Genomic DNA, 25,816 nt, shown 5'->3' with positions numbered 1-25,816 from the left:
CGGCACAACCGTCCGCGAAGGACAGTGAGCGCCTAGCTCTGACCGGCGCCTACCTGAGGCGAGGGCCAGTAGGAAGACTCTTTTCCACATCAAAAATGTGAGTGGTGCTGATTAGAGAGGCTCAAAGGGTGGTCTGCTTAGAGCAGACAACACAGCCGACGAGTCCCAGTTGGGCGGCTCCCTTGTATGGGGTCTTGGCGTCTGGAAAGCAGTAAATAGTCTCTTATAATAGGACAATCGGCTAGTCTTGTTCCCTTACGTTCTGAGTGGTGGGGGACAAGACCGATCTGTAGCCAACGCTCGCTGCGTAGGACAAACCCACTTCGTCAAACAGGTGGACGAAGGAGCCTGCTACCTGGCCGATAGAGGGATGGTATGGATCAATCTCCCTTCCGCTACACCAATCAGTGTATGCTTGCGGCCTAGAAATGTAGGCTGCGTAGGTGGAATCCCTGTTCGCCCTGGCCAGGACGTTGGCAGCCCGCTCAGATAAGGCTTTCGTATGTGCAGGTCTACTGAGAGCCTCTATGCGTGTAAGTGATACCTGCTGGGCTCGTTGGTAGTGCGCCGTCTGGTTGGGACGGCAGGTCCGGTAAGTCCGGAAGCACTGCTGACGCTTCGACTAACATTTCCAACAGAAGTGGAAACTAGGCCTTGCTTGGCCAATTGGTGCAACCCATGATAATATCCGGGTGTGCCCCTGTCGAAGTTTTCTCCGGTGCCCGGTGAACTAGCGGGAAGGGAGGAAAGGCGTACACAACTAAGTGGGTCCACGGGGCTAGCAAAGCCACCCTGGCCCAGGCTCCTGGAGTCAGCAGGAGTGTTACGTACGTCCGGAGCTTTGCGTTCCGGGGTGCGGCAAAACGGTCCAACCTTGGACCGTCCCACGGCTGAAACAGCCTAGAGGCTACCCACTGGGGTATCAGCTACTCCGTGTTCTGGAGACGGAGCCGCCCTGAAAGGGTGTCGCCAGACTGTTCCTCACCCCTGGAAGGTGGTGTGCGGTTAGCTCCACATTGTATGCCAGGCACCAAAGGAAGATTTTGCTCCGCTAGGACTGACAACGATGGGGAATGCGTCCCCCCCTCCTTCTTGAAGGAGACCACCGCTGCGTTGCCTGTGCGGAGCAGGACTCTGTGGTCTCGAACTACGGGTAGAAAGCGTGGTAGTGCTAAGTACACTGCTCTCAGTTCGAGCCGGTTGATATGGTAGTCCCGAAACTAATGCGGGGGCCATATCCTTGGGCTTGTTGGCCCAATAGATGCGCTCCCCAACTCTAGGGGGAGGTATCTGTTACCAGAGTCATACCTGCGGCGAGCGGGCCCAAGGGGCTCCCCTGTCCGAGGTTGGCCAGTGACGACCACCAGGGCAGGGCTTCCTTCACTTGGTCCGAGATCGAAACCCGCCTATCTAGTTCCCATAGGAGAGCTCGGTGTTATAACAAGCGTTATACCGGGCGGGTGCGTAGTGCGGCCTGGGGAACGACCCTTCGAACCGAGGTCATCATTTTGATGATCCGTATTAGTTCACGGAGGGACACCGAGGGAACGCTGACTAGGCATTCTGCTAGGCTGCTTAGCGCTAAGCAATAAGCTTGAAATAGCTAAGCCAAGCTTACCTCTGTGTCAAAACTCCATGCCCAGGGACACCAACTGTACGTTGGGTCGAGGTGGGACTTGTCGATTTACTTATGAGCCCAACTGGTGAAGTAAATCCTGTGTTAGCCTGGCTATTACCCCTTGCCCGGGTTATTGGTAACCGGAAGTCTGGATACGGATTGAGGTGTACCGACATCTGGTGAAGCAGCAGCACTACCTGTTTCATCACTCTGGTGAACATGTAGGGCGCTGAGCCTAAGCCGAACGGGGGGGCACCCAAAATTCGAATACTTGGCCCAGCTGGGCGATTCAAAGGAGATGGCAACTCGCTGGGTGCATCGGTACGTGCAGGTAGGCCACGCTTAAGTCTAGCGGGGCTAGCCAGTCAAAACGGTGGATGGAGAGAAGAACCCTGAATGGTGTCTCCATGTGGAACCGATCGAGGAGCACGTACTGATTCAGTTTGCCTAGGTCCAAAACTGGACGCCTGCCACTTGTAGATTTGGTACTACGAACACATTTGGGTAGAAGCCTGGCCTTAGTTCCGGCTGATGTACCTTGTATATGGCGTCTTTCCCCAGCAAACTGCTACTTCCTGTCTGATTGCTTCCGCCTTGCGGGAGTCCCCTGGCAGTGCCCAACGGGGGTGACACTGACGAGGGGAAATGGAGATTTCAGTGGTATCCTGTAAACGGATGTCACCACCTGGAATGGTCAAGGGATCAGTCACCCACCGTCTCCAAACCGGACTACACCGGCGCAATCTGTGTACGACAGGGATATGTGGCCATGTGTTCGGCAGTTGCGAGAGGGGGGGGGCTCCCTTCCCCCATGAGGTGAGTTCCCCAAGGCCTGAAGTAGTCACTAAGTTGTGACCTGGCCATTCACCGAACACGTGCCCCTGGTCTAAGAGGCTGGTGCGTTCTGCCTCCAAGGTCTCCAGAGTGCTGGTCACGCATAGTAATGTGCTCAAGCAACTCTGCCCTCAGGGCTGGATGGGTCGTCTTCAATTGGCAAAGACACCAATGGAACGCGGCTATCCCCCTTTGCCCGGTTTGCCAAATTCGTGGTACCGGGGTCTGGGGAAGGAGCCTTGGAATCCGGTTGGGGGCGTTTTGGTCTCATCCCTCACTATGGGGTCTGATCCCGAAACCACACCGACCAGGTAGCGTTTGGTCCAGTGGGAAGTGTTGCCTAATGTTATCCCCACCCAGGGGCCTTAAGCATTACATCCTCCGCGGCTGACCAATGCCGCCCATCAACACCATTTGCGTGCTCTGCACCCCACTCGGCACTCAGGCGGACAGGGAGAGACTTGCCGACGGGGTTGCTTTGGATCCCGACGCCTGTGAACCCATAAGCATTGAAGCAACCTTAGGTGGTCACTTTAGGATCAAGGGTGGGGGTATATACATCGTATCACTGGGATCGATGATACTCCGCCTCACCCCAAAAGCTTGGCTCACCTAGTTATACAGATGAAAGACTCTGAGGGACCGCCCGGAGTACCCGCTGTATCCGACACGAGCGAACTGCATCTCCTTTCACTTTAAATATGTGAGAGGGAGCGTGTTCGACTGTGCGTCTCATGACAGGGTCGGTTCCCTCTGGGGACGCCCGTGGGTCGGAAGAAAGGAGTCAAAACCCACAGCGGAGACCGGACACAAGGAAAAATTCGTTACCGTTGTACCGTTACCGTGTGACGAACCCTAGCTGACTGAAAGTAGGAGGGGGGTCAACGTGTGCCCTGCCCTGAAAGCCCTGCCCCGAGATCGGAGACTTGGCTGCCAGCACCCCGTTGGCATTCAGTGCCCGAGGATCCAGAGAAGGACCGGTGCAATTAGCCTGAGCCTCGGCCACCCCCCAAAATAGTGGGAGAGCCATGTCTGGGAACGGGGGTTCCCCGGAAGAGACGTGTTTGAATGCAAACATGCTTTCGTGTCTCTTCCTGCTTGCCCACCGAGGGGACACAGTGGAGACTGCGTCTGATCTACCCGGCCTGTCAGGAACGCAATTGCCCCGACAGTCCTTCGACCAAAGCCCTCAACTCGGAGGCAAACCCGGCGCCGTGCGAGGAAGGGTCCACAAAGAGACCCGCAACGGGCCCCATAGGAGGAAAGCCTCCAGGGGCACAGCCTCGCTGCAGCCAGTAAAATTGGGTAAAACACCGCCTGAAAAATCAAACTGTGAGGATGCCCTCCGATCAGCGGGGGAGACCGAGAAAAATATCGGTACCTCCGCCGTCGGGCCTCGTACTCGACGTCCCGGTACATGAAGTACCGGTAGCCAAGCGTGAGGTCTTTCCACTCATGCCAAACACGCAACTCACTTTAACCGATTTGATTACTGGACGCGCGACCTTGCTGTGACGCGGTCAGTCTCGGCGATTTTGATGGCTCTGAAAGAAAATCTCAGGCCTCAGAACTCCAGTGAAAAAACACGCTTTCACACAAAAACCCCGAAACCCGCACGTAGCTACGACAAAGTATCTCGGATGCGGGTTCTATGCTGGTATTCTGAATTATGGTTCTGAATATAACCACTGCACGGTCGACTCGAAACCAGAGTCTATGGTGGGTAATTGAACGTAGTGAATTTCCCCTGAACTAAAACTGAAAAATGACACGACCGGTTCCAGTATGTTCAATAATCTATGTTCCATGTTTGAACAATAGCTATGTATGACTGAGATCCAGGTTTAGAATGACAGAAATGCTAGATTTTGATGCATTTTCAATAGTAAAATTGGATTGTGAAACAAATGCATGAGCCTAACAGTGAAGGGCATAAAGCTGTACCTTACCTTATAAATGTATTTATAACAATTTGTAAATACAGATCAGAAGCTTGAATTCAAATATTTAATATTGATTGGCACAAAAGCTAATTAGTGTCTACGCCCAAAATGTGCACTTATTCTTTCATGTGACATAGCAACAGTGACCAGCCACTTATTCAAATCGGATTCACAATGTGTCATTAGTTAGTTGTTCATTAGTTCCAAGGCAAAATATAGTTTCAACAAGTCATTGAAAATGACACAGTCCCCGTTAAATTTTTGAAAGTTCTCTTTGTGCTCGTCATATTAAAGCGGAGGGGTTGTCGCGAGCATGTCCTTGAAACTTGAGTCCCAACTGGCAAATACAACAGATTGTTTATTTACATCAAATTTGAACCTGTGTTTTGCGTGACAAACCCTCCGGTTTAAAACATAGCCAAGAAAAACATAGAAAAGTGAAAGCAAAACAAATTGAGGTGCATGTCTATGTTATTGCACTTGCTAAAATTTTTTGAGAAAATGCAAGTCTGAGGATCGGAATGAGGCACAAAAATTACATTACCATACATCTCATGAATATAAATGCTTGTTGCCATGGTGCCCTACAATAAATCTTTACATGGGGCTTACAATGTTAACATATGTGTAATGACTGAATTTGAGATTCTGGGATAGGAAATACAGCAATTGCAGCTCTTTTTAATTGTATTGTTAATTCTGGACTAAAGTGACTAATAGACCCTCTTGTGTTGAATAATATGATGAAGGCAGTGTCTTAAAATTTGCAAAAATTTAACATTCGTCATGCCTCTAATTTAAATTCACATGGCAGGGGTGTCAAACTATAGTGATCTATCTGTAAATTACACTTGCCCATCTACATCATAAAATTAAAAGAACTCCCCGGGGGGGGGGGGGGGGGGTAGTTCGTAAGTTTATTTGTGTAAAATGTCCATATCCCCATAACCAAATCTGAGAGGTGAAAAGCAATCTCAGATATGCAAAAGGCTCTTGCTCGCTGTGACAAATGCAATGAGACATGTAATTGGCGAATCAAACAGTAGCATCAATGTGAATCACCCCTGAGGGTGAATGAAAGCAGAGTAGGTCAGAATAACTGGCATGTCAAAAAAGACACCAACATTAAGAGTAAGCTAGGCATAGGCCCGATTAAAAAAGGTCTGAGCATGTCCAAGTTATCACATTTTAAACAAATAAGATGGCCACCAGTTGGCCATATTTTGATCAAAATGCAAACTGAATTGACATGTACATGTATCCATTTATGACATGCTAAATATCAATGAAAATGATACATGGGTGACAGAGATATCAGAATCAGAACAATCTAGGTACCATGACGTTTATTGTATGTATGAAGTTATTAACCAGGAATTATTAACCATTAATGACCAAATTCCTGTTTCTAAAATAACAACAAAACAATATTTTGAGATGGTGTGAACCTTTTACTACAGGAAGCAATGGCAATAGTTTGGTGACCAAATATTTGTAATTGGGTTTTGTGAACAACAGAACAGAATAAAGCCATATTGTAAAAGTCTAAAAAAATTGTTTGAATTTTAGCCAACTACCTTAATTAACTTACTTGTTGTTTTCTTGCCTCTATATTGACGGAATTCTCCTTTGGCAGTTTCTTGTCACCATGGTGTGTCTTACCATAATTAAGTTCAGTATCTTTAAATGTTTGATTTAGGTATTCATGTACTTTCTCATCCCCTGTCACAAAAAGTGGGTTGAAGTCATCCATCTGAAAACAATTAATCAAGAGCTTTGTATAATCCACATCCACAAGAACTATATAGAAATACTGATTTCAGGACACCTCACTACAGACTTGGATTAGTGATATCTCAAATAATCATGAATATCAAATCAATAATGTCCATCATACATTTTGTGTATATGGACACACATAAGTAAACTAGTATCATGCAAATATACAATGTAAATTTTTTACTATATTTTAATGGAAATCATGACAACTTGTCTTCAAAGATACCAAACAAAAGAATGCACACAATATAGATATACACATGAACCATGAGTTATATCAAGTATTGTATCAATTATTACAAAACAAACACGCATATCAGAATGGAAGAAAAGCCATTAAAGCGTGGTAGTCGTCGCGTGTGCCACATTTGTTTTGATAAACATTGATTTTCCCACAATCCAATGCGCTCTTCAAATGGAAATCACAAGTATGAGGTTTGACCTGGGTGCGACTTGCACTTATTACCGCCGGTGACTACTTCGATACCTTCCAATAACATGAAAATTACTTAATTAAAGCTTGGAAACATCTCAGTTCGTACTCGTTGATCTGTGCAACAGTCAAAGTCGCCATCTTTGTATATATGAGACCCATATATCTTGCACATGCGCAGCAGCGACTACCACGCTTTAAATTACATTTACAAGGTTTGGAATTGCAAGTTAACTGTGATAAAATGACTAATAAACCACTAATTCCAAAATCAACAGAATAGAAACAGCATTACGTTTGTTTATGATGAGAAAACAAAACTAAAGATTCAACACAGATTAATTTTATGCGAGAAAGTAAGTTGAATAAGACAAACAACATTTTTTAATTATGTATATAATATACCTTAAATAGGTGCCTCCAGTTTTTTTTCACTGCTTCCTCTTTGAAGTCGTCAAGTGAGACATTATTGCAATATTCACATCTACAATAAACACGAACTAAATTATTCACATGTACCAGCCATGGCTGTATAGGACATATTTATACACCACTCTACCCTAACTCCAGTCAACTACCTCTGAAATGAAGTAATTTTCTTCAGTATTATTTTACAAAAAATTAAGGTTAAGTTCATTCATTATATATATATTAATGATTTCAAGGTACATTTGAAAACTTATTTGTTTAAACAGCATATAAGTATTCTGCAATTATTCTTTTTTTGTAATGTGCCCTGATCAATCAGTTATTACAGTAAATAGCGCAATACAAGTAATTATTATTACTATTATTATATAATATTTCATACTTACAGCACCAATAAGTCTAAAAATTCATAATACTGAATCCTTCCTTTCTCATCAAAATCTGATTTCATGTGTTTGACACGATGCATCAACTTCATAGGTGCCACCACTCGACCACACATCTTATAAGCAAAGAAAGCAAAGTCACACTAAGTTAAATTCAGATATTTACATCTAACAAATTTATGTAGATACACTTTCATTTTTCCTTGTCATTTATAAAGACACTGGCATGCAGTGAAGAGCGCCACCTAGGGACAAGAAAGATTTTTAATATATCAACACTGAGGGCGTTTTTGGTTTGTTAAACCAAGTCCATTATGGGCCAACCAAAAAAACTTGTTTCTAGTCATCAATACACAATAATTGAAAGGCTTTAGGTTTTTCTTTTTCCAGAAACAAATAATTGAATAGAAAGTGGGAATAAAATGCAGCACATCATTTATTGGAACATCACATTATCAGAAATGTCTTGTTTAGGTTAATATAAAATCGATTGTAACGAAACATAGGTAAGATAACTATGATGGAAAGTACAAGATGTTTTACCTTTAATGTTCTAAGTAACGTATATTCATCTATAATCATTCCTTTCATGTCACCTCCTTCATAAGCCTCATATGCTATTCTTACATCATTTAATTCAGGAAAACTAAACAGAATACAAAAGTAACGTTATGCAATAATACTTCCTTAGTACAATATATATGTATGTACAACATAATCTTCTCAAAAAGAATCAGTAAATTTATAAAACTTTGATGAAACTGTAATATATATTTTGAAGATATGTATAGATACATTTGAGTGTGCTTCTGCTGCATCTCCAGTATTTTATGACTGAAAGTTGAGAGTAAATCAAACATACCTGAGAAGTTTATGTTCCAGTAACAACAAGGCCTTGGAGAGGACATTCACATTGTAATCAGCTGTGTGCATATTACATGATCTATCCAGTGCATCACTGAAGTACTTCCTTTCTATCAATTTACGTAATTCCTGCAAATAAGACACAAATTTTGTTTACATTTCTTCTGTTGGCAGATACAAGTAATGCATTTAAACACTGATAAAATAGGCCTAATTAATCATAACTTTGTAATCAGACATAGTTATCGACAGCTAGCTAATAGTCTCTATGTTAAAATATGATTACCGATACTCGACTTAGAATCAGTACCCCAGAATATTTGTCTCAATGTCATCGCTATCACCCACAGGAGACTCCAGCTTGACTCCTATACAATTATAATGCAACATTCAAAAAATTGATGTATCAGTAGTTGTGATTGGTGGAATACTAATGAGCTGGTTGTTAATCAATCACCCATCCTATTTTAGTAAACATAGTCATATGTGACAAATGCAGAGATGGTTCCTTCCCAATGACACACTGGGTCAAATTGGAAAAATGAATTTCAGAAGTTATCTCTTTTGATTTCCCTGGCGGCTTGAATAAGTCCACAAACATGAAATCTGCATGAATACAGTCTGCAACAGTCATGGGCAACAATAGGTACATATTTCTTTGGTGTACTAGTGCACAAATGCAATGTGACAGTGTTTATCAGGTATTGCCACTTGCCATTGCTGAGAATGACGCCCGTGCAATTTTTCACCCAATTTAAAATTTTATCAATTCCCTCTAACAAAGTCGCTGAAAAAATCACAATTTTGTTGAATATTTGTTCTATAATTCCTAATGTAAACATCGACCCTAGTAATAATTAGTAACGTTGCCTAGTACATTTGAACGGTCATCACAGCAAAGTATCAAACGTTCTTTTGAAATTTATACTCCGCCAGCAAAGGTTTGTTTATTCGGCCATCCACTCACCACTGTAGTATGTTTACACAGAGCTCACGAAAGTGTCCGAAAGTGTCAAACAATGGCATTTTCAAGGCACTGTGCTTAACTTGAATGTTAACCAGACATACATGTACATGTAGATGTGACAATGTAGTCGTTTCCTTCCCAATACCAAGAATACTGCTATGTTTAGTCCAAATCGTATATATGTTTTGCAACATACCACAAAACTATCAACAAAAGCATCATGTTGAGGAGTGCTTGTTAATTTTACAATTTCTAATGTGAAACACAATAACACAATATGAACTCATTTTGTGTGAGTTTGGAAAAGTAACAAAAAACATCAACAATGTTGAATTCACCTGTTATATATGGTGTATTAATTAATTCAGTTGTATGCCATGAGCGACGTCTGTAGTCAAATGTAATTGGTTATCGAGATCAGTGCAAAGGTCATATGAAAATTAAAAATAAGTGGGTGGAAGGAAATTCGTAAGGAGTCAAGCTATGTGGGCGATAGCGATAACATCGAGATGAATGGTATGGGGTATAGAATTAGAGTGTCATAGCTAGACAGCGAGATAGTGACTCTTCAATCATGTCTAAGAAGGCAGTTTTGCTGTAGATGAGACAATTCATCATGACAAATTCATTGTCCTTTATATTATAAAACTGATTATCAATTATCAATTCCACTATTTGATGCAAAATTGAGTCATGCATGTACCGGTACATGTAGTACTGTGATATTACAAAGAACATAGGACACACAGACACTACAATATCTGAAAAGCTGAACAGCAGATGCACTGTATTTGGTTCACTTTTCTCAGACATTACACAAAATAGAAGTCGTAGTAGAAATAATTACCTTCAGCTTGATTGCAGGTTCTTGTGTGGTGATTTCGTCTGGAATACATTTTTTCAGTGTGTCACTTTGAAACTGTGGAAAATGCAAATAGAAATATTTAAATTTTGTGGTTCACAAAATTTACAATTTGTAACATATTTGTGAGGCAACCATAAACAAATGTAAAAAAACAAAGGAAATGGAAACTTATTCTGCCTCAATGTGTGTATCTATATTTTAAATAGGACTAAGACGTTTTTGTTTCAAAATATGATTCATCTATTAGAAATCCAGAAAGTAGCTTCACATAAGTTGTTGGGTAGTTGTGTTTCTGCAGGATGATTACCAGTAATTCGACCAAAGAACTTGTAGTTATATGCTGTATTGCCAATCAGAACAATCAAGCGGTGTTCCACTATTGTACTCTGCTTTTTTTCGTCAAAATCAATGTAAACGGGAAACATTACAACATCACTCATTCCTTTCCAACAATGTCATCATCAATATTCAGGAATTCCTGAAAAATTGCATCAATATGAGCCTAACTCCGATTCTGATTGGTTAATAACAGACTTGATTTATCAGGTCAAAGGATGTTGTCGCAGGTCAAATCAGTCAGTGAAACAGTATGGTCGAAATTGCTTTGCATAGAAAATTATCATACTAACCACAGTCACTCTACTAACTACTAGCTACTCTATTAACTATTTATAATTTCAGAATGCCATACAAGACAGCAAGATTTTCTCGGGAAAAACGTGTATATACAAAGCATGTTTATTTCCGCATTTGAGACTGCTCTTCGGTGAAAGGCCAAAGTGCCATGTATTGCAATGCTTTGTGGGAAAAATGTGGCAACCTTCGCACTGTCTCATGATTTATCGTGTGTTTTCCCATCGCCCGTTTAATGCTAATGACTCCTTAGCTCATTAACACCTCTTTTGTTTCAATGTTTATGGAGACAAGGGTAGGTGTACAATAGAACAACGTGGCACTTCCTAACCGTCCTAGTAGAGTTACTGTGTACTAATAAAAGCATTCAACAACAAAAATATTAATAACAAGCTTGATTTGACTGTCAAATCAAATTGGGGATAAACAATAATGTAATAAAATGTGCATATTTTTTGTGAATATTTGTTTTAGTTAATTGTTCATTGTAAAAATGTTTTTGCATGGCAACGCAACTCGTTTCAGAAAACAATGTTGTATTCCACCTCTTCCTGTATCAAAACAAATAATATGCTTCCAAACAAGTCCAAGTGAGCAAAAAGTTGACCTTTTGAAAAAAATTTGAGAGCAGTGCTGGACTATAAAGTGCCCACCCCTTTAAAAACACAATCTTCTGAATTCAGGTCACTGGGCACTAAAGCAGACGAGTATGGTTATTGTGTACTGGTTCATTGAAATACAACTTTGGTCACAGACACACCTTAGTTACTTACAGAAACGCATGTGACATAATCTACTAATAACAGAGCAAATACAGTAATACCGGGTACTTGGAATGAGATGCTTCTGGTTGACTAGCTTTGTTTGAATGCAATGGACATATATCTGTCAGTTACATTTCTGGATCCACCTAACATTTTTCAACAAGCTAAATAATTTAATTGTCAATTTTGGAAGGTATCGAAATAATCTTGATATTTAAACTAGCTTTGAAGGCATCCATGTCTGGCCATCTTACTGAAATCATCCTGAGGAATACAGTAATTAGCATAATAAAAAGATAATTTTAATATATAACAATTACCAACATAAATTATTATGTCTGATGTGCCATTTTGTCTGTGCAATTTTACTGCTAGATTATCTAGACATGGTTATGTGACCTAACACTAGTATCTCTGTGACTACACCAATACAATGGGCAGCTCAATTACACTAACAGTACAATAGGTGATTGCATATACTAATTAGAATATAAATAGAAGATTTATTTAAATTTAAAGCTTTTGGCCCATATACAAAAAAACTGGAATATACAAATTTATATATCATATTATCCAAGTGTATATACACGATTTTACAAATATGGTGTATTAAATCATGTGTAATGTTACTTTTAACATGATGACAACAACAAAAAAGTTTTACATTGAAGGTATTTCAAAAATCTCTGTTTAGTAATCAAGTATGCTGTTTCAACACCAATGTTTGAACAGACTAACACATACACTCTCCATATAAACAACTCCATATAGTTAACCGGTCAATTGTAGCATAGGTGGTTGTCGCTTCAGACTCATGATCGAGGTATGTAATGGCAATCTTGAGCTTCAACCTGAGCTTGCTCAGAGTCAACCTGAGCTCCACCCAACTTGAGCTTGGGAAATTATTTAGTATACTGATTAGTTTTTCATGCAAATTTATCTTAATTTATCATTTGAATAAAATATATTTTTTGTCCAATACGTTTAGGATAGTATATCTAGTTTGGGTGAAAATCTATACAAATTAATACTGCATATTAATTTGGTAGATTTAATTTGGTTTAAATCACATGTGGATATTGCACAATTCTAAAGAATTTTTGGAAAAACTCTGATCTAGATCTTTATCTGAAATAAAGTCTATTAAAACATTCAATTTTAGATATTGTTCATCAATCATTTTTTCATGAGAATGGTTCTCGGCGATATAAATATATTGTTCTAAACTACAATTCCACTTATTTCGTCAAGAATGAAACTAATGCTACCACTTTTTACACAGTGAAGAAGACATTGTCCTCATGCTTGAATTTTTGATAAATAATATATTTGTTAAGTTTGGAGGACATATATTTAACTGTGCTCCCTTGCTGACCGACTTGGTTTTATTCTTGTATGAGACCGAGTTTCTTCAGAAACAAACAATTAAAAGAAGCTAAATCTTTTAATTTTACATTTAGATATATTGATGATGTCCTTTCCATCAACAATCCTAACTTTTGTGATTCGCTCCCATTGATATATCCCACAGAACTAGACATTAAAGAAACTACAGAATCAGCTTCCTCGGCCTCATACCTTGACATTTACCTCGAATTTGACAACAATGGTCATCTTTCTACCAGACTTTATGACAAAAGAGATGATTTGTAATATTGCTTTTTGACATTGATTGTTTGGATTATAGTTGGGTATTGTTGCTTGGATTTACAGCAGAAACTCAAAATGAATTTGGCGCACCGACACTGTGCTCCAACTTGAGCATCTGAGATCGAATCAGCTCGGTTTAAGTCACCCGTTAAAGCAAGCGAAAGAAACGCACTCACTAGCAAAAACGCACATATCTCTAAATATAGTTTAAACTTGTCATCGAAAATGATTGCACGGTTTGTAAAATGAAGTCTCCCATTGATGGTAGTTTTTTTTTATTGAAATCAGCAAATATGGCAACAAAACTGAGCGTTATACGACCTGGGCGTAGAAGCCAAAACGGGAAATAATTTTACCCCAGTATTAATAGTGGAAGATCATTACAATAACCATAGAAGAACCCCTCACTACCTTCCATGAAACCTGAGCGCTGCGCCACGCTGAGTTTTAACTTGAGCTTGGCATATTGTTTACAACGGAAGCTCAAACAAAGTTGGGGCGCCTACACAGAGCTCCAACCTGAGAGTCCAAGGTCACATCAGCTGTGTTGAAGTTAAATATTATGTTTCCAATTCTGTCATCGCCCAAGACTTTCTGATGGCACAATAAGAGCGAAATAATTTCTTGAAACATTATGTTGAAAATAAATCTCACCTTTCTGTCAAAATATTACTATGATACAGTGTATTTGTAGTTTTGTTGTGCTTTTAAGATGTTTTTGTCTCTAATATATTTTATCTTTTGTCTATTCATGGAGCTTTTTTTTAGCTCCATGGTCTTTTCGACCAGGGTTGTTTATGTTTGAACAATCTAAGGTAACAAATCACTAATAATCGGCTTTATCTGTTATTTACTCATCGAATCTTAGGGTACCAGTATAACAAATTAAAGTGCAACAACACAGAATAATTAGCAGCTTGTGTCTATTCACAGTATTGAGCTCCATCCTATATAGAAAGGCTGTGGTATATAGAATAAAACAAATAATAATAATAACTTTGTTGTTATCGAATCTCTGTTGAAATATAGATAAAATTACAATAAAGAAAAAAATCATAATAATAAAAAAGTAAAAACAGAAAATTCCGTTGAGACAAGCGTAAAATAAGTACACATCAAAAGTACACGTCAAATACAATACATTTATAAAGAACACATCAAAAGTCTGTTTTGGGGTGGAGAGGTGTTAGACCTAGCTTTGTTTATAATAATAATAATAACAATATTCATTAGACGCATAAAATCCTTAGGAAAGGATAAAAGGGTCTTACAGAAAGAAATTTAAAAACTATAATCTAAAAAGAAAAAGAAAAACCTATTCTAAAAATATAAAAAAAAATCAAAAACAAATATGAATAAACAATAAAGACAATTTGCAACCAATGGTGAATACAGAATATAGAATGAACACAAAATGTAGCCTAATACACTGATAGTTGTTGCTGTTTTGTTCCATAGCTGTTTTTTAGGAAGACAGCTAAGGCTGGTGCTAGAGTATGGTGGGCTGTACATTTCATTACAAAATGCTACTCATCCTCAATTATATTTTGGCTGCACAAATCACATGTTCTTTTATCCAGTACGTGGCACATTATTATGTCTGCCTTTCTCAATTTTAAGGTCATGGTTGCTTGTCCTGAATTTTGCAATTAACCTCCTAAGACCATGGTTCTGCATATTCATTAAGTAATTTTCAATTTTTAAATCTTGTTTAAAAAGTCTGTATGTTCTTAGTTTGTTTTAGCCAAGGTTTGTTTTCTATTATCATTATGCATGTAAAAAATCCAAATGATTTTTTTATTTTTTTATGAATAAAGTCTAAATTTTTCTTATTTATCTTGAGTTTACAATGGTAATAACATCAATATCTTGCATGAGGGTTTCTACACTTGTAAACCATTTACTTTTTACATTCTTATTTACTAAGTAGGCTTCTCTTAATAATATGTTATCAGAGTTTGTTACTCGGTTGAATATATATATACGTTGTTTCTTGATAAAACCTTCCTAGCTCACCATAAACAGCCATTTTTGGTGTGAGTTTGGAGAGACCAAGAATGAACCGACAAAATGAAAGATGGACATCCTTGGTTTGGTCTTAATGTAGCTTGTAATCAAATCATAGTACATCCATGATCAAACAAACCAGGGCATAGTCAAGCCTGGTTTTTACTCATCAAACTTTGCAAAATTTTGTTTTTTAATTCAGGTTAGATAATCAAATTTACTCGAATCCCCCTTCAAATACCAATATATGTACATACATGTATATCCCTGTGCTTATAAGTATGCTAATTTTTGTTACGAGGGTTAAAATGGCTGGACAACAGGAAGTGCTCTACCTGCTGCCAAGCTTCAAATTATGATATCACATATTTAAACAATGTTTTTATCGGTACTTTTAATTTGTTTCCAGTTGACGTTTTTGATGGGCAGAAAAAAAAAACAAGCGGGCGATGGAACAATCTTTTCTGTTCTGCAGTTTTACTCAAGGAATTGTACCTAGTGTTTATGTGTATTGTTTATGAAAGTGTTTTGTTCTGCCTATGTTATACCTCAGACTACTATAGAACAGACTAGCAACACCTATTGTATGTGTGAATTGGGGGGGCATGTAAGAGAGGAGGTGTGAGCCATGGCTAATCTTGCTGGTAGTTAATTGACACGTCTTTACCCGAAGATCGCATGTTTTCGTAATGTCATTCTAGTGCATCGCACATATTTTCAGATCTAACTGAAATTAGAATCTGAGTTTTGAAATGAACAAATCTGAGAGAGGTCTACCCAAGGTACATATACAATGTACACCAAGTATCAAAGCATTAATTGTAAAACATTGACACGGACAACGACAGACAATCACTCATATGATAAGCTCCGCTCGACAAAGTGGACAGCGGAGCTAATAAAACTGAAGATGAATTACATAATAAAACTGAAAATAAAAACAATTACTTTCAGGTACTTTTGTTTACTATTACCTTTATCTTATTATTAACCAACTCAACTTCCATTTATTTCTTTATTGTTGTAGACTGATAGAAAAATAATATTAAATAAACATTATTATTTAAATAATTAGTCAATTTTTCCTTTTCAGAATAAAATAAAACTGTAACTGCAGAAATAAAGATTAGAATAAAAAAAGGAAAAATGTTTCATGTGTGTGAAACAACTGCTTTAATGTGTGACTCCAACACAACTGATTTGAATTTAGAGCTTCTGTTGTAAACAATTTCCAGGGTTCAAGTTGGGTGGAGCTCAGGTTGACTCTGAGGAAGCTCAGGTTGAAGCTCAGTGTGGAGCTCAGGTTGACTCTGAGGAAGCTCAGGTTGAAGCTCAAGTTGAAGCTCAGGTTGAAGCTCAAGTTGAAGCTCAGGGTGGAGCTCAGGGTGGAGCTCAAGTTGAAGCTCAGGGTGGAGCTCAGGTTGACTCTGAGCAAGCTCAGGTTGAAGCTCAAGATTGCCATTACATACCTGCATGATCGGTAGACCCAAGTTCAAATCCTAGCTTAGGCTGAACATCAAAGGGTCGACCCCTCCCTGAGTGAGTGTGCCAAAGACTCAATGCGAAGGCCAATTCCACTGGCCATGGAGCTCCATGCACTGGCCGAGATTCATTCACTAACCATAGATGTACTAGTACATCCATGCACTAACCAATGTGACTTTGGGGAAACCTTGGCTAAGGTCCGCAGGTGCTTGTGTTCGACTGAGCCTTGTTGACGCCAGAATAGCACATTAAAATTGCTATTTTACAGAGAGATGGCCACATAGCCCTGTTATGTAGTACCATTACATTAATATGACTTCTGTGGCAAAAATGCACTATGTGTCAGCACTAGCACTTGCAATTTGCACATACAAAACAGAATCAAAGAAAGCTTAGAAAGAACTCCCGTGTGCTGAGAGTATTGGAGACACATTAAAAATTAATTCAAAATTACTTGAACTTGAGATATTGATGGAAATGCAGAAAACTAATTATGCAAATAAGGTAACTAATATGAACACATTTAAGTGTAAAACTAATAAGGTCTGCACAATGTAAAAGTAATAAGATCTGCGTAATGTAATATCTATGTACCAAGTTTCATTGAAATGTGATTAGAACCAAAAAATTATTAATTATTGTGCTAATTAAGGGAATTAATATGAACAGATTTTAACCCAAAATTAATCAGGCTGTCTATTGTCCTAGAGCATTTATGTACCAAGTTTTATTCAAATGTGATGATCAATACTTGAGATATCAGTATTAATTAATTAATTAATTAATTATGTTAATTAGGTGATTAAGAAGCATAAATATTTACCAAAACTAATATGGTGTATAGTCCTACACATGTAGGTTCATTGAAATGTGATGAGCACTCTTTAAAAGTTTCATTAAAATTCAATGAGTGGTTCTTAGGACAAATTAACTAATTAAGCAAATTAGTAGTTAATATGCACAATAATTTATCCTAAAATTAATCAAGTCTCTGCATAGTCCTAGAAGATCTATGTCGCAAGTCTCATTGAAATGTGATGATTAGTACTTGAGATATCAGGTGAAGGGCTGAAAATTAACTAATTATGCTAATAAGATGATTAATATGCACAAATATTTCTCCAAAAACTAATTAGGTCTCTGCACAGTCCTCAAGTAACTATGTACCATGTTTCATTGAAATGTGTTCATTACTACTTGAAATATCAATAGCTGAAAATTAATTAATTATGCAAATTAGGTAATTAATATGTACTGATATTACCCTAAAAACTATCTGTGCAGTCTCATATGACATCTATGTACCAAGTTTTATTGAAATGTTATGATTAGTACTTGAGATATCAGTGGAAAAGCTGAAAATTGATTAATCATTATGCAAATTAGGTAATTAATATAAACAGATTTTTACCCAAAACTAATGAAATCTGCGCATTAGATCAGAGCATCCATGTGCCAAGTTTCATCAAAATCCAATGAGTGGTTCTTCAAATATCAGTGGAACAGTCATGGAACAGCTTAAAATCAGTTAATTATCATGCAAATTAGGTATTTAATATTCATAGATTTTTACCAAAAACAAATCAAATCTGCGCATTAGTTCAGAACATCCATGTGCCAAGTTTCATCAAAATCCAATGAATGGTTCTTCATATATCAGTGGAACAGTCATGGAACAGCTAAAAATCAGCAATTTATCATGCAAATTAGGTAATTAATATTCATAGATTTTTACCAAAACCTAATCAACTCTGCGCATTATCCCAGAGCATCTATGTACCAAGTTTCACCAAAATTTGATTAGTGGTTCTTGAGATAACGGTGGAACAAAAAAAGTGACATACATACATACATGTACATACATGTACATACATACATACATTCAGACATACGGACATACAGACATACAGACAGGGTAACTGCAAAGACTCCCTTTTGTGCTTCGCACACGGGAGTCAAAAAGTCAGGAGAGACAACAATGACACTCAATGATCAGAACTGTCGCCTGGCACAAAAATATTTAAAAAAAAAATTGAAAAGTCAGGAAATCTTACCCATGCACTTGTATAGTTTTAAAACACACCTCCGGTAGTATATTATTACACTATTTACGTAACTAAATAGAATTTATACACTCTTATTGACAACATTGGGGAAAGGTGATCCAGTTATAATCAGTGAAAAAGTGGGTGTGAAATTAGTCTGCCATAATTTCAACTGGCTGATATTTGGTTATTCATATTTGATAAAAAAAAAAAAAAAAATATTCCAGCATGCTAGCCTATTGACACAAGAAAAGTTTTACAATCCTGATCAAGTTGTCATAGAAACTATAAACAATATATGGCATACACCTTTATGAAGATAGCTATCAACATGGTTGTCTGCCAGGTGAATATCACCAGGGAAAACTCTTTTCTGCATGTAATTTGTCATTACAATGAATAATAATTATGCTGAATTTAAAAAAAATTAAATCACAGTAACTAAACTTAATTTCAGTTACAGATTATTTTAGTTACTAACAACAGCAGCATGTTGCATTATTATTAGCACTTTTCATTAATATTTGAAATATTCACAAATACAATGCTCAGTTTCAATTAAAGTTGAGCTATATAACAATGCCTACATGTAGCTAGGCAGAATATCCCAAAGAACTCACAATGATGAAGAAAAGAAATCAATAGTCTTTGATTACTAAACAAACAAAATAGTACTTCGGCTTCAAAGTCTTACAGCAACTATCGGTCAGTCGGACTGTACTTCTGGAGGTATGTTCAATTTACTGGTGTGGTTCATTCATGCTCCAGACACAGCCATGAATTGTGTTACAAACTAACAATGCCCACAATTGTTTGCGTTTGAATCCCAACAAACCTTAAAATCTGAAAATCGTTTTGGGGGTATATAAAATTCTGAAATTTTCTAGAGAACCATCAAAACTGTGTACATTCAGAACTAAAGCTGTGACAATCTACACTAATTACTATCATGTATCAACTTGTTCGACACATTGTGTTGTTCTGACATAATGTATTGCCTCCCATTCCTTAAAGTGCCTGTGCAATGCCCACCCACACGCTTCCCATTTTAGATCTGTGCCCCACTGAAATGGGCAATTATTGATTTTTTTGCTGAAAATGATTACTCGTATCCAAGTAAAATTGAGATATTTCCCGTGCTGTAGCCACGCCCACCTATCCTGAAACGGTCGACTGTTTCCGGATTTCCGACTCTCGCCGAAAGTGCGCCACCAAATGCAAAAATATGAGAGAAAGCCATACCCCTGGGCCGTACTTTTATATCACTGTGTCATTCAACGTACAACTGTACTTTTAAACGATATACATTTTTTAATCGGCGTTTCTTTTGTCTATTTTATTTTATTTTTGAGAGAGCGAATTTTAAGAAGTTGTTTTCACAACAAACTTTTATGATGGTTAAACATTGTGTTGTGGGCGGTTGCAGTAATGCGTATAGTTATAGTGTAAGTATTTGGCACGTTTCCTTTCCGAAGGTGCGAAATCGGTGGACGAAAGCCGTGAAAATAACGAGAAAAGGTTGGGGTGGACTTCCTCCTAACAGCGTCATATGCAGTGTCCACTTCACCTCAGATTCTTTTTTTTTGTTGAAAAACTGTCCTTGTCCATGACAAAACAACTAGGTTTTAACGAGAAACGTCGAAAATACAAAACGTTTTCGAAAAAATAGATTCCGGACCAACCCATGATCACTGAGACGGATTTCAGAAGGGAGAGAGACGTCGAGTATGTGTTTCAAATGATTTGATTTTTTTTGCGATCCTGATTATCACTTTATAGAGACCACCCGTGTTATGTAAAAGGTAGCAGTAATTTTGATAATGACGCGAAAACGAAGCGTCGGATAAACAGGAAATTACGCAGCCCTCCGGATGTTTTCATTTTCGCAGGCTAAAAGTGTCTGAATTGTTCGGTTATTGGTGTTGAATGTCGAATTCACACCTTTGTTGCCTTTACTTGCAGCTTGATCGGCGTAATAATTTATGGAATAAGAATCCGGGCTTGAGCTGTCAATGTATTTCTTTAATATGATGCCATTATCATGAAAATCACGCTAAATCCACTCTGAATTTGTCTGTATGTGAGTCGCTCTCAATTATTTTTGTTATCCAATTAAACGCCGCCATTCACGCACTTGTCCCCCTCATGACCCGATGCGTTCAACCGTTACAACGCGGCAGTCATTTATTTAGAAACTGTGTTTTGTCGTTTTTTTTAATTATTTCTCTATTTTATAAATCAATAGTGTCTAGTAACCTGCTAAATAACAAGACCATTCAGCCGTCAAATTTGATTTTGTCCAATGCCGGAGTCCAGCGACAGTGTACAAACGTGCTCCGGTGACGGTGACGACCACGGTGACTAGCTACACCAGACCGGACATATTTCGCATCTGACTCAACCCCAAGCAACAAACTTGATACTATGTATTCATTATGGTCCACTCTTCCTCGACGAACAAATACATAAGTGGCAATTTAGTCAAAGACGAGAAAACAGCACAAGAAATTTGCCTTATTTACACGTATCGGCAATGCAAGCTGCCCAGCGACTTCCTCTTCTGACGTCACAAGGGGAATTTCTGTATGCAAACGAGAAGCTAATGAGGAGCCTCGTTTTAAAATACACAAAAAAAATTTCCGTAGACTGAGTTTAAAACACATTTTTTCACTTAAAAAAAATATTTATGCTTAGAAACATAAAAATTAATAATATTTATGTATCAATGGATAATTTTAGGCGTGAAAATAACAGCCATTTCACAGGCACTTTAATATTGTCCTTTCAATGGCACTTCATAGGGGAATCACACCTATGACAAACAATCAAATCTGAACAAGTACGGTACCGTATGCTTCATTTGATAAGACTGTTGTCCTTCGGCTTGGTACGACCATTGTCAATTATTTTATTATTGTTCTCAAATATTCTTGCAACAAAGATATATATATTTATTTGATGTAAAAGGACTTAAATAAAACAAATTGAAAATCTTATAGTAACTTTTTCCATCAGTACTCTGACAGCTGAAACCATCATTCTAAGCCATGCACACAATTATGAATAAATGGATTAACCTTCTAATTTATAACACATTACTGAATTAGTTTGGTTAGGCCATTAATTTTCAAAAATGCTCTAGGGCTATTCTGCATGCCTTTGGCTTCTGTTTAATTATGAACCCTACTGTATTATTTGTTATCACCAACCAGATCAATAAAAAAAGATACTTGTTATAACAAAACAAGGCAATAAACCCTAATTTCCTTTGCATAGAACGACTATAAATATCAGACATAACTTAAAGTGCCTGTGAAATGGCTGCTATTTTCACGCCTAAAATTATCCATTGATACATAAATATTATTAATTTTCATGTTCCTAAGCATGAATTATTTTTTTTAAGTGAAAAAATGTGTTTTAAACTCAATCTACGGCAACTTTATTTTGTGTATTTTAAAACGAGGCTTCTCATTAGCTTCTCATTTGCATACAGAAATCCCCCTTGTGACGTCAGAAGGGGAAGTCGCATGGCAGCTTGCATTGCCGATACGTGTAAATAAGGCAAATTTCTTGTGCAGTTTTCTCGTCTTTGACTAAATTTTCACTTATGTACTTGTTCGTCGAGGAGGAATGGACCATAATGAACACATAGTATCAATTTTTGTTGCATGGGATTGAGTTAGATGCGAAATATGTCCGTGTTGGTGTAGCTGGTCACCGTGATCGTCACCGGCGCACGTTTGTGCACTGTCGCTGGACAAAATAGAATTTGACGTCGGAATTATCTCGTTATTTAGCAGGTTACTAGGCACGTCACTACACTGTTGTATTTCATCGATCGTCTGAGTAAAACTTTCAAAATTAAAATAAAAGAGAACATATTTTGACATTCTAAACATTAGACTATAGTGATCACTATAAAATACTTAAAAAAAACGACAAATCACAGTTACTAAATAAATGACAGCCGCGTGGAAATAAATTGAAATTTTGTTGAAATAGGTGAACGTGTCGGGTCACGACGAGGGCAAGTGCGTTAAAAGTGGCGTTTAATTGCATAACAAAAATAATCGAGATCGACACACATACCGATAAATTCAGAGTGGATTCGAGTTAGCGTGATCCATGACGTGATTGTCATAATTATAACATCATATTAAAACTTTTTTTGGTGGAAACACATTGACCAAGCCCGGATTCGTATTTCATAAATTATTACGCAGATCAAGCTGCAAGCATGGAGGTAAAAAAAGAACAGAGGTGTGAATTCGACATTCAACACCAATCACCAAACAATTCAGAAACTTTTAGCCTTCGAAAATGAAAACAATTAGCAGTGTGTAAGGGCTGTGTAATTTCCTGTTTGTCCGACGCTTCGTTTTCGTGTCACTGTCAAAATTATTGCTACCTTTTACCTAACAGGGACTAAATGGTCTCTATAAAACGATAATCAGGATCGCAAAAAAGTCAACTCATTTGAAACACTTGCCGGACGTCTCTCTCTCTCTCTCTTCTGAAATCCACCTCGGTGATCATGGTCCAGAAACTATTTCTTTCAAAAGTGTTGCGCCAGGTTTATGTTGTCGACGTTGTTTTTTCATGAACGATGACAGTTTCTCCCCCCAAAAAATGAATCTGAGGTGAAGTGCCTTTCGTCCACTGATGTCGCACCTTCGGGTCGATTAGAAACGTATGAATACTTACACTATGACTATACGTTTCACTGCAACTGCCCACAACACAACATCTAAAAACTCTCTCTCAAAAAATTTAAATAGTCAAAAAAAAAAAGAAAAAAAAACGCCGACCGAAAAATATATATCGTTTAAAAGTATACTGAATAACCAGTGTTATTACGGCTCAGGGGTATGACTTCCTCTCACATTTTGACATTTGGTGGCGCACTTTCGGCGAGAGTCGGAAATCCGGAAACAGTCGACCGTTTCAGGATAAGTGGGCGTGGCTATAACACGAGAAATATCCCAAATTTACTTGGATACGAGTAATCATTTTCGGCAAAAAAATCAATAACTGCCCATTTCAATGAGACACAGATCTAAAATGGGAAACGTGAGGGTGGGCATTGCACAGGCACTTTAAACCACAGGAGACTTAACCTCTCACTGGGAGGTGATCTTTGAAACCAAGCACTAAAGTAGACTTAATGGCGTGTTCAGAGTACCTTACAACTTAGCCTTTGAAATTACAAATTATTTGAAAGGCAAGTGTAAAAGACAGCCGGAACGCTCAACAAAGAAACACAGCCTTGCATACCAAAGACTTTCACAGTTCACAAAAGCTGTCCTTACACTGGAACTGGTCAGGACATTATGAGCATGCAATTTAATGAATACTTGACAGACTATGAAATCAGTACCAATACCTTCTTTACATGCACTACAACCAAGGCAACTTCACACCATTTTCACAATGTGGGTCCCAGGTGAGAACCACAGTGTTTATTTATTAGCGTAGGTCTATCTTAGTAAAAGCACGTACATAGCTTTTTTTTTCTACTTCTAAGACTCATGGTGGATTAAAGGATGATAAAGAAAATTGTGATTAGAATTAAATCCTAGTTCAAAGGAATGACACCATAGAGCATGTATTCAGGTTGCCTGTCTGAGGTTTCAAATTTACAGTTTAATTTTAACTCTTGTTTTAGGATTACCACTTTTTTAAAATAAACATCCAAACTTTACCACCAATAAATTATTAATAATAATTGATACTTTTATATAAACTAGTTTGTCTTTAAAGCTATGATACATGTCCCATACAAATAGAGCAATACAACATTCATTTTTTTATATTATTTGTGAGTAATATAGCATGTTAATATACCGGTACACGATGAATTATTATTTATTGTAATTCAAACAAGTCCAGAGAAATTGCTATTTGCAACTAATAGGTTATTAACTTTATTAATAAGTGAGGACCTGAATCCAACTTCATTCAATCAATGTCACAGTAATTGAGACTGTTGAAACCACTTGTTGCAGTGTGTATTGTTTCCAGCACCCATTTCGTGTGTTGGTATAGGTGTATATATAACAAACAAATACTAAAAAAAAAGGTTGACCTATTTTGATAATAAACAGATGTACCTGTACTTGTACAGTAGTGAGTACACATACGAGCAAAGCCAGTGCATACATTTACCAAGTTTACCAACATAAATATTTAATCAGAGCTGAACAAATACCTTTATTTGAACTAAGCAACTGATAACATGAAATTGAACCCAGTATCAACAACACGACATTGGTGATACTTGCCCTAAATAGGTTTGGTGTACAAGTACATAGTACAGGTATGAAAAAGCCACTACCTATCAGTATTTTTAAGTTGTATGGTCTTCTAAATTTTGTTGTAAGACTTTATCCTTTTCGCCACCAGACTTTCTCACCTAAATTATTCTGCACTTTTTTCTTATAATCTTCAATATTTCTGGAAATTTGCATCAATTTTCACTCACAAAATTTGGCTATTTCTGATCCAATCTTACAAACAGTAGTGTTTTGTGATGAAAATAGGAAAATGGTGGTGAAAAAGTTAACATATGCAGTAACTATGGCTATGAACTAAATTCTCTATTTATGCCATTAATGAGTTACTCAATCCTGGTGCATTTGTCATTCATTTTTTTCTTCCTTGACAAAGTAAAATTGCAACAGTTGTTTTGAATTCTGCTATTGGTGCATACTAAACACAACTAACCTATGAAGTTGAATTGTTCAAAGTTTGCTCCAAGGCACAGAAATAAAATAGTCATATAAATTTGATGAATAGATTTGAATGGTTGATCAAAAAATCATGCATGCGATGACTCATCGTAGTTGAACCTACTAAAATCCAGTCATTATTAGTTGCTAAAAACAATCTGATTTATATCATCCCAACACTATCTATGACATATATGTTAGCAGAGGTACATTACTTGGGGTTTGCAACACGCATAGTACTGTACGGTAACATCATGCCACGATCCCATTCAAGTCTCATCTCGTAGATAGCGAGACTGATGCTACGACCTTCTGACATGACATAGGCGGTTTGTAATAAAACAATAAAACATGTATTACCACATTCATAGTGAAAAAATGTA

The 25,816-nt window shown here is 37.8% G+C and overlaps 1 protein-coding gene across 2 annotated transcripts in view; it reads right to left on the bottom strand.

Moving 5' to 3' along the window:
- LOC102805544 (uncharacterized) overlaps nucleotides 1-25,816 on the bottom strand; it is a 48,335-nt gene that overhangs the window by 15,528 nt on the left and 6,991 nt on the right. Inside the window, exons 1-7 of one of the 2 annotated variants that reach the window (XM_085499855.1) lie at nucleotides 16,147-16,194; nucleotides 10,101-10,172; nucleotides 8,285-8,415; nucleotides 7,966-8,068; nucleotides 7,423-7,538; nucleotides 7,013-7,091; nucleotides 5,987-6,148 (exon numbers count right to left, since the gene is read on the bottom strand). In XM_085499855.1, the coding sequence (XP_085355981.1) occupies nucleotides 5,987-6,148; nucleotides 7,013-7,091; nucleotides 7,423-7,538; nucleotides 7,966-8,068; nucleotides 8,285-8,415; nucleotides 10,101-10,172; nucleotides 16,147-16,179 (696 nt within the window). In that variant the 5' untranslated portion in view covers nucleotides 16,180-16,194. Of the gene's footprint in view, nucleotides 1-5,986; nucleotides 6,149-7,012; nucleotides 7,092-7,422; nucleotides 7,539-7,965; nucleotides 8,069-8,284; nucleotides 8,416-10,100; nucleotides 10,173-16,146; nucleotides 16,195-25,816 lie in introns of those variants that run through there. The other variant, XM_006818239.3, reaches the window with a different exon arrangement.

This window comes from Saccoglossus kowalevskii, chromosome 1 (assembly GCF_978046115.1).
Source record: "Saccoglossus kowalevskii chromosome 1, keSacKowa6.1, whole genome shotgun sequence".
Lineage (NCBI taxonomy): Eukaryota > Metazoa > Hemichordata > Enteropneusta > Harrimaniidae > Saccoglossus > Saccoglossus kowalevskii.
The sequence above is the reverse complement of the archived record's forward strand: the minus strand, read 5'-3'. Positions and strand labels throughout refer to the sequence as shown.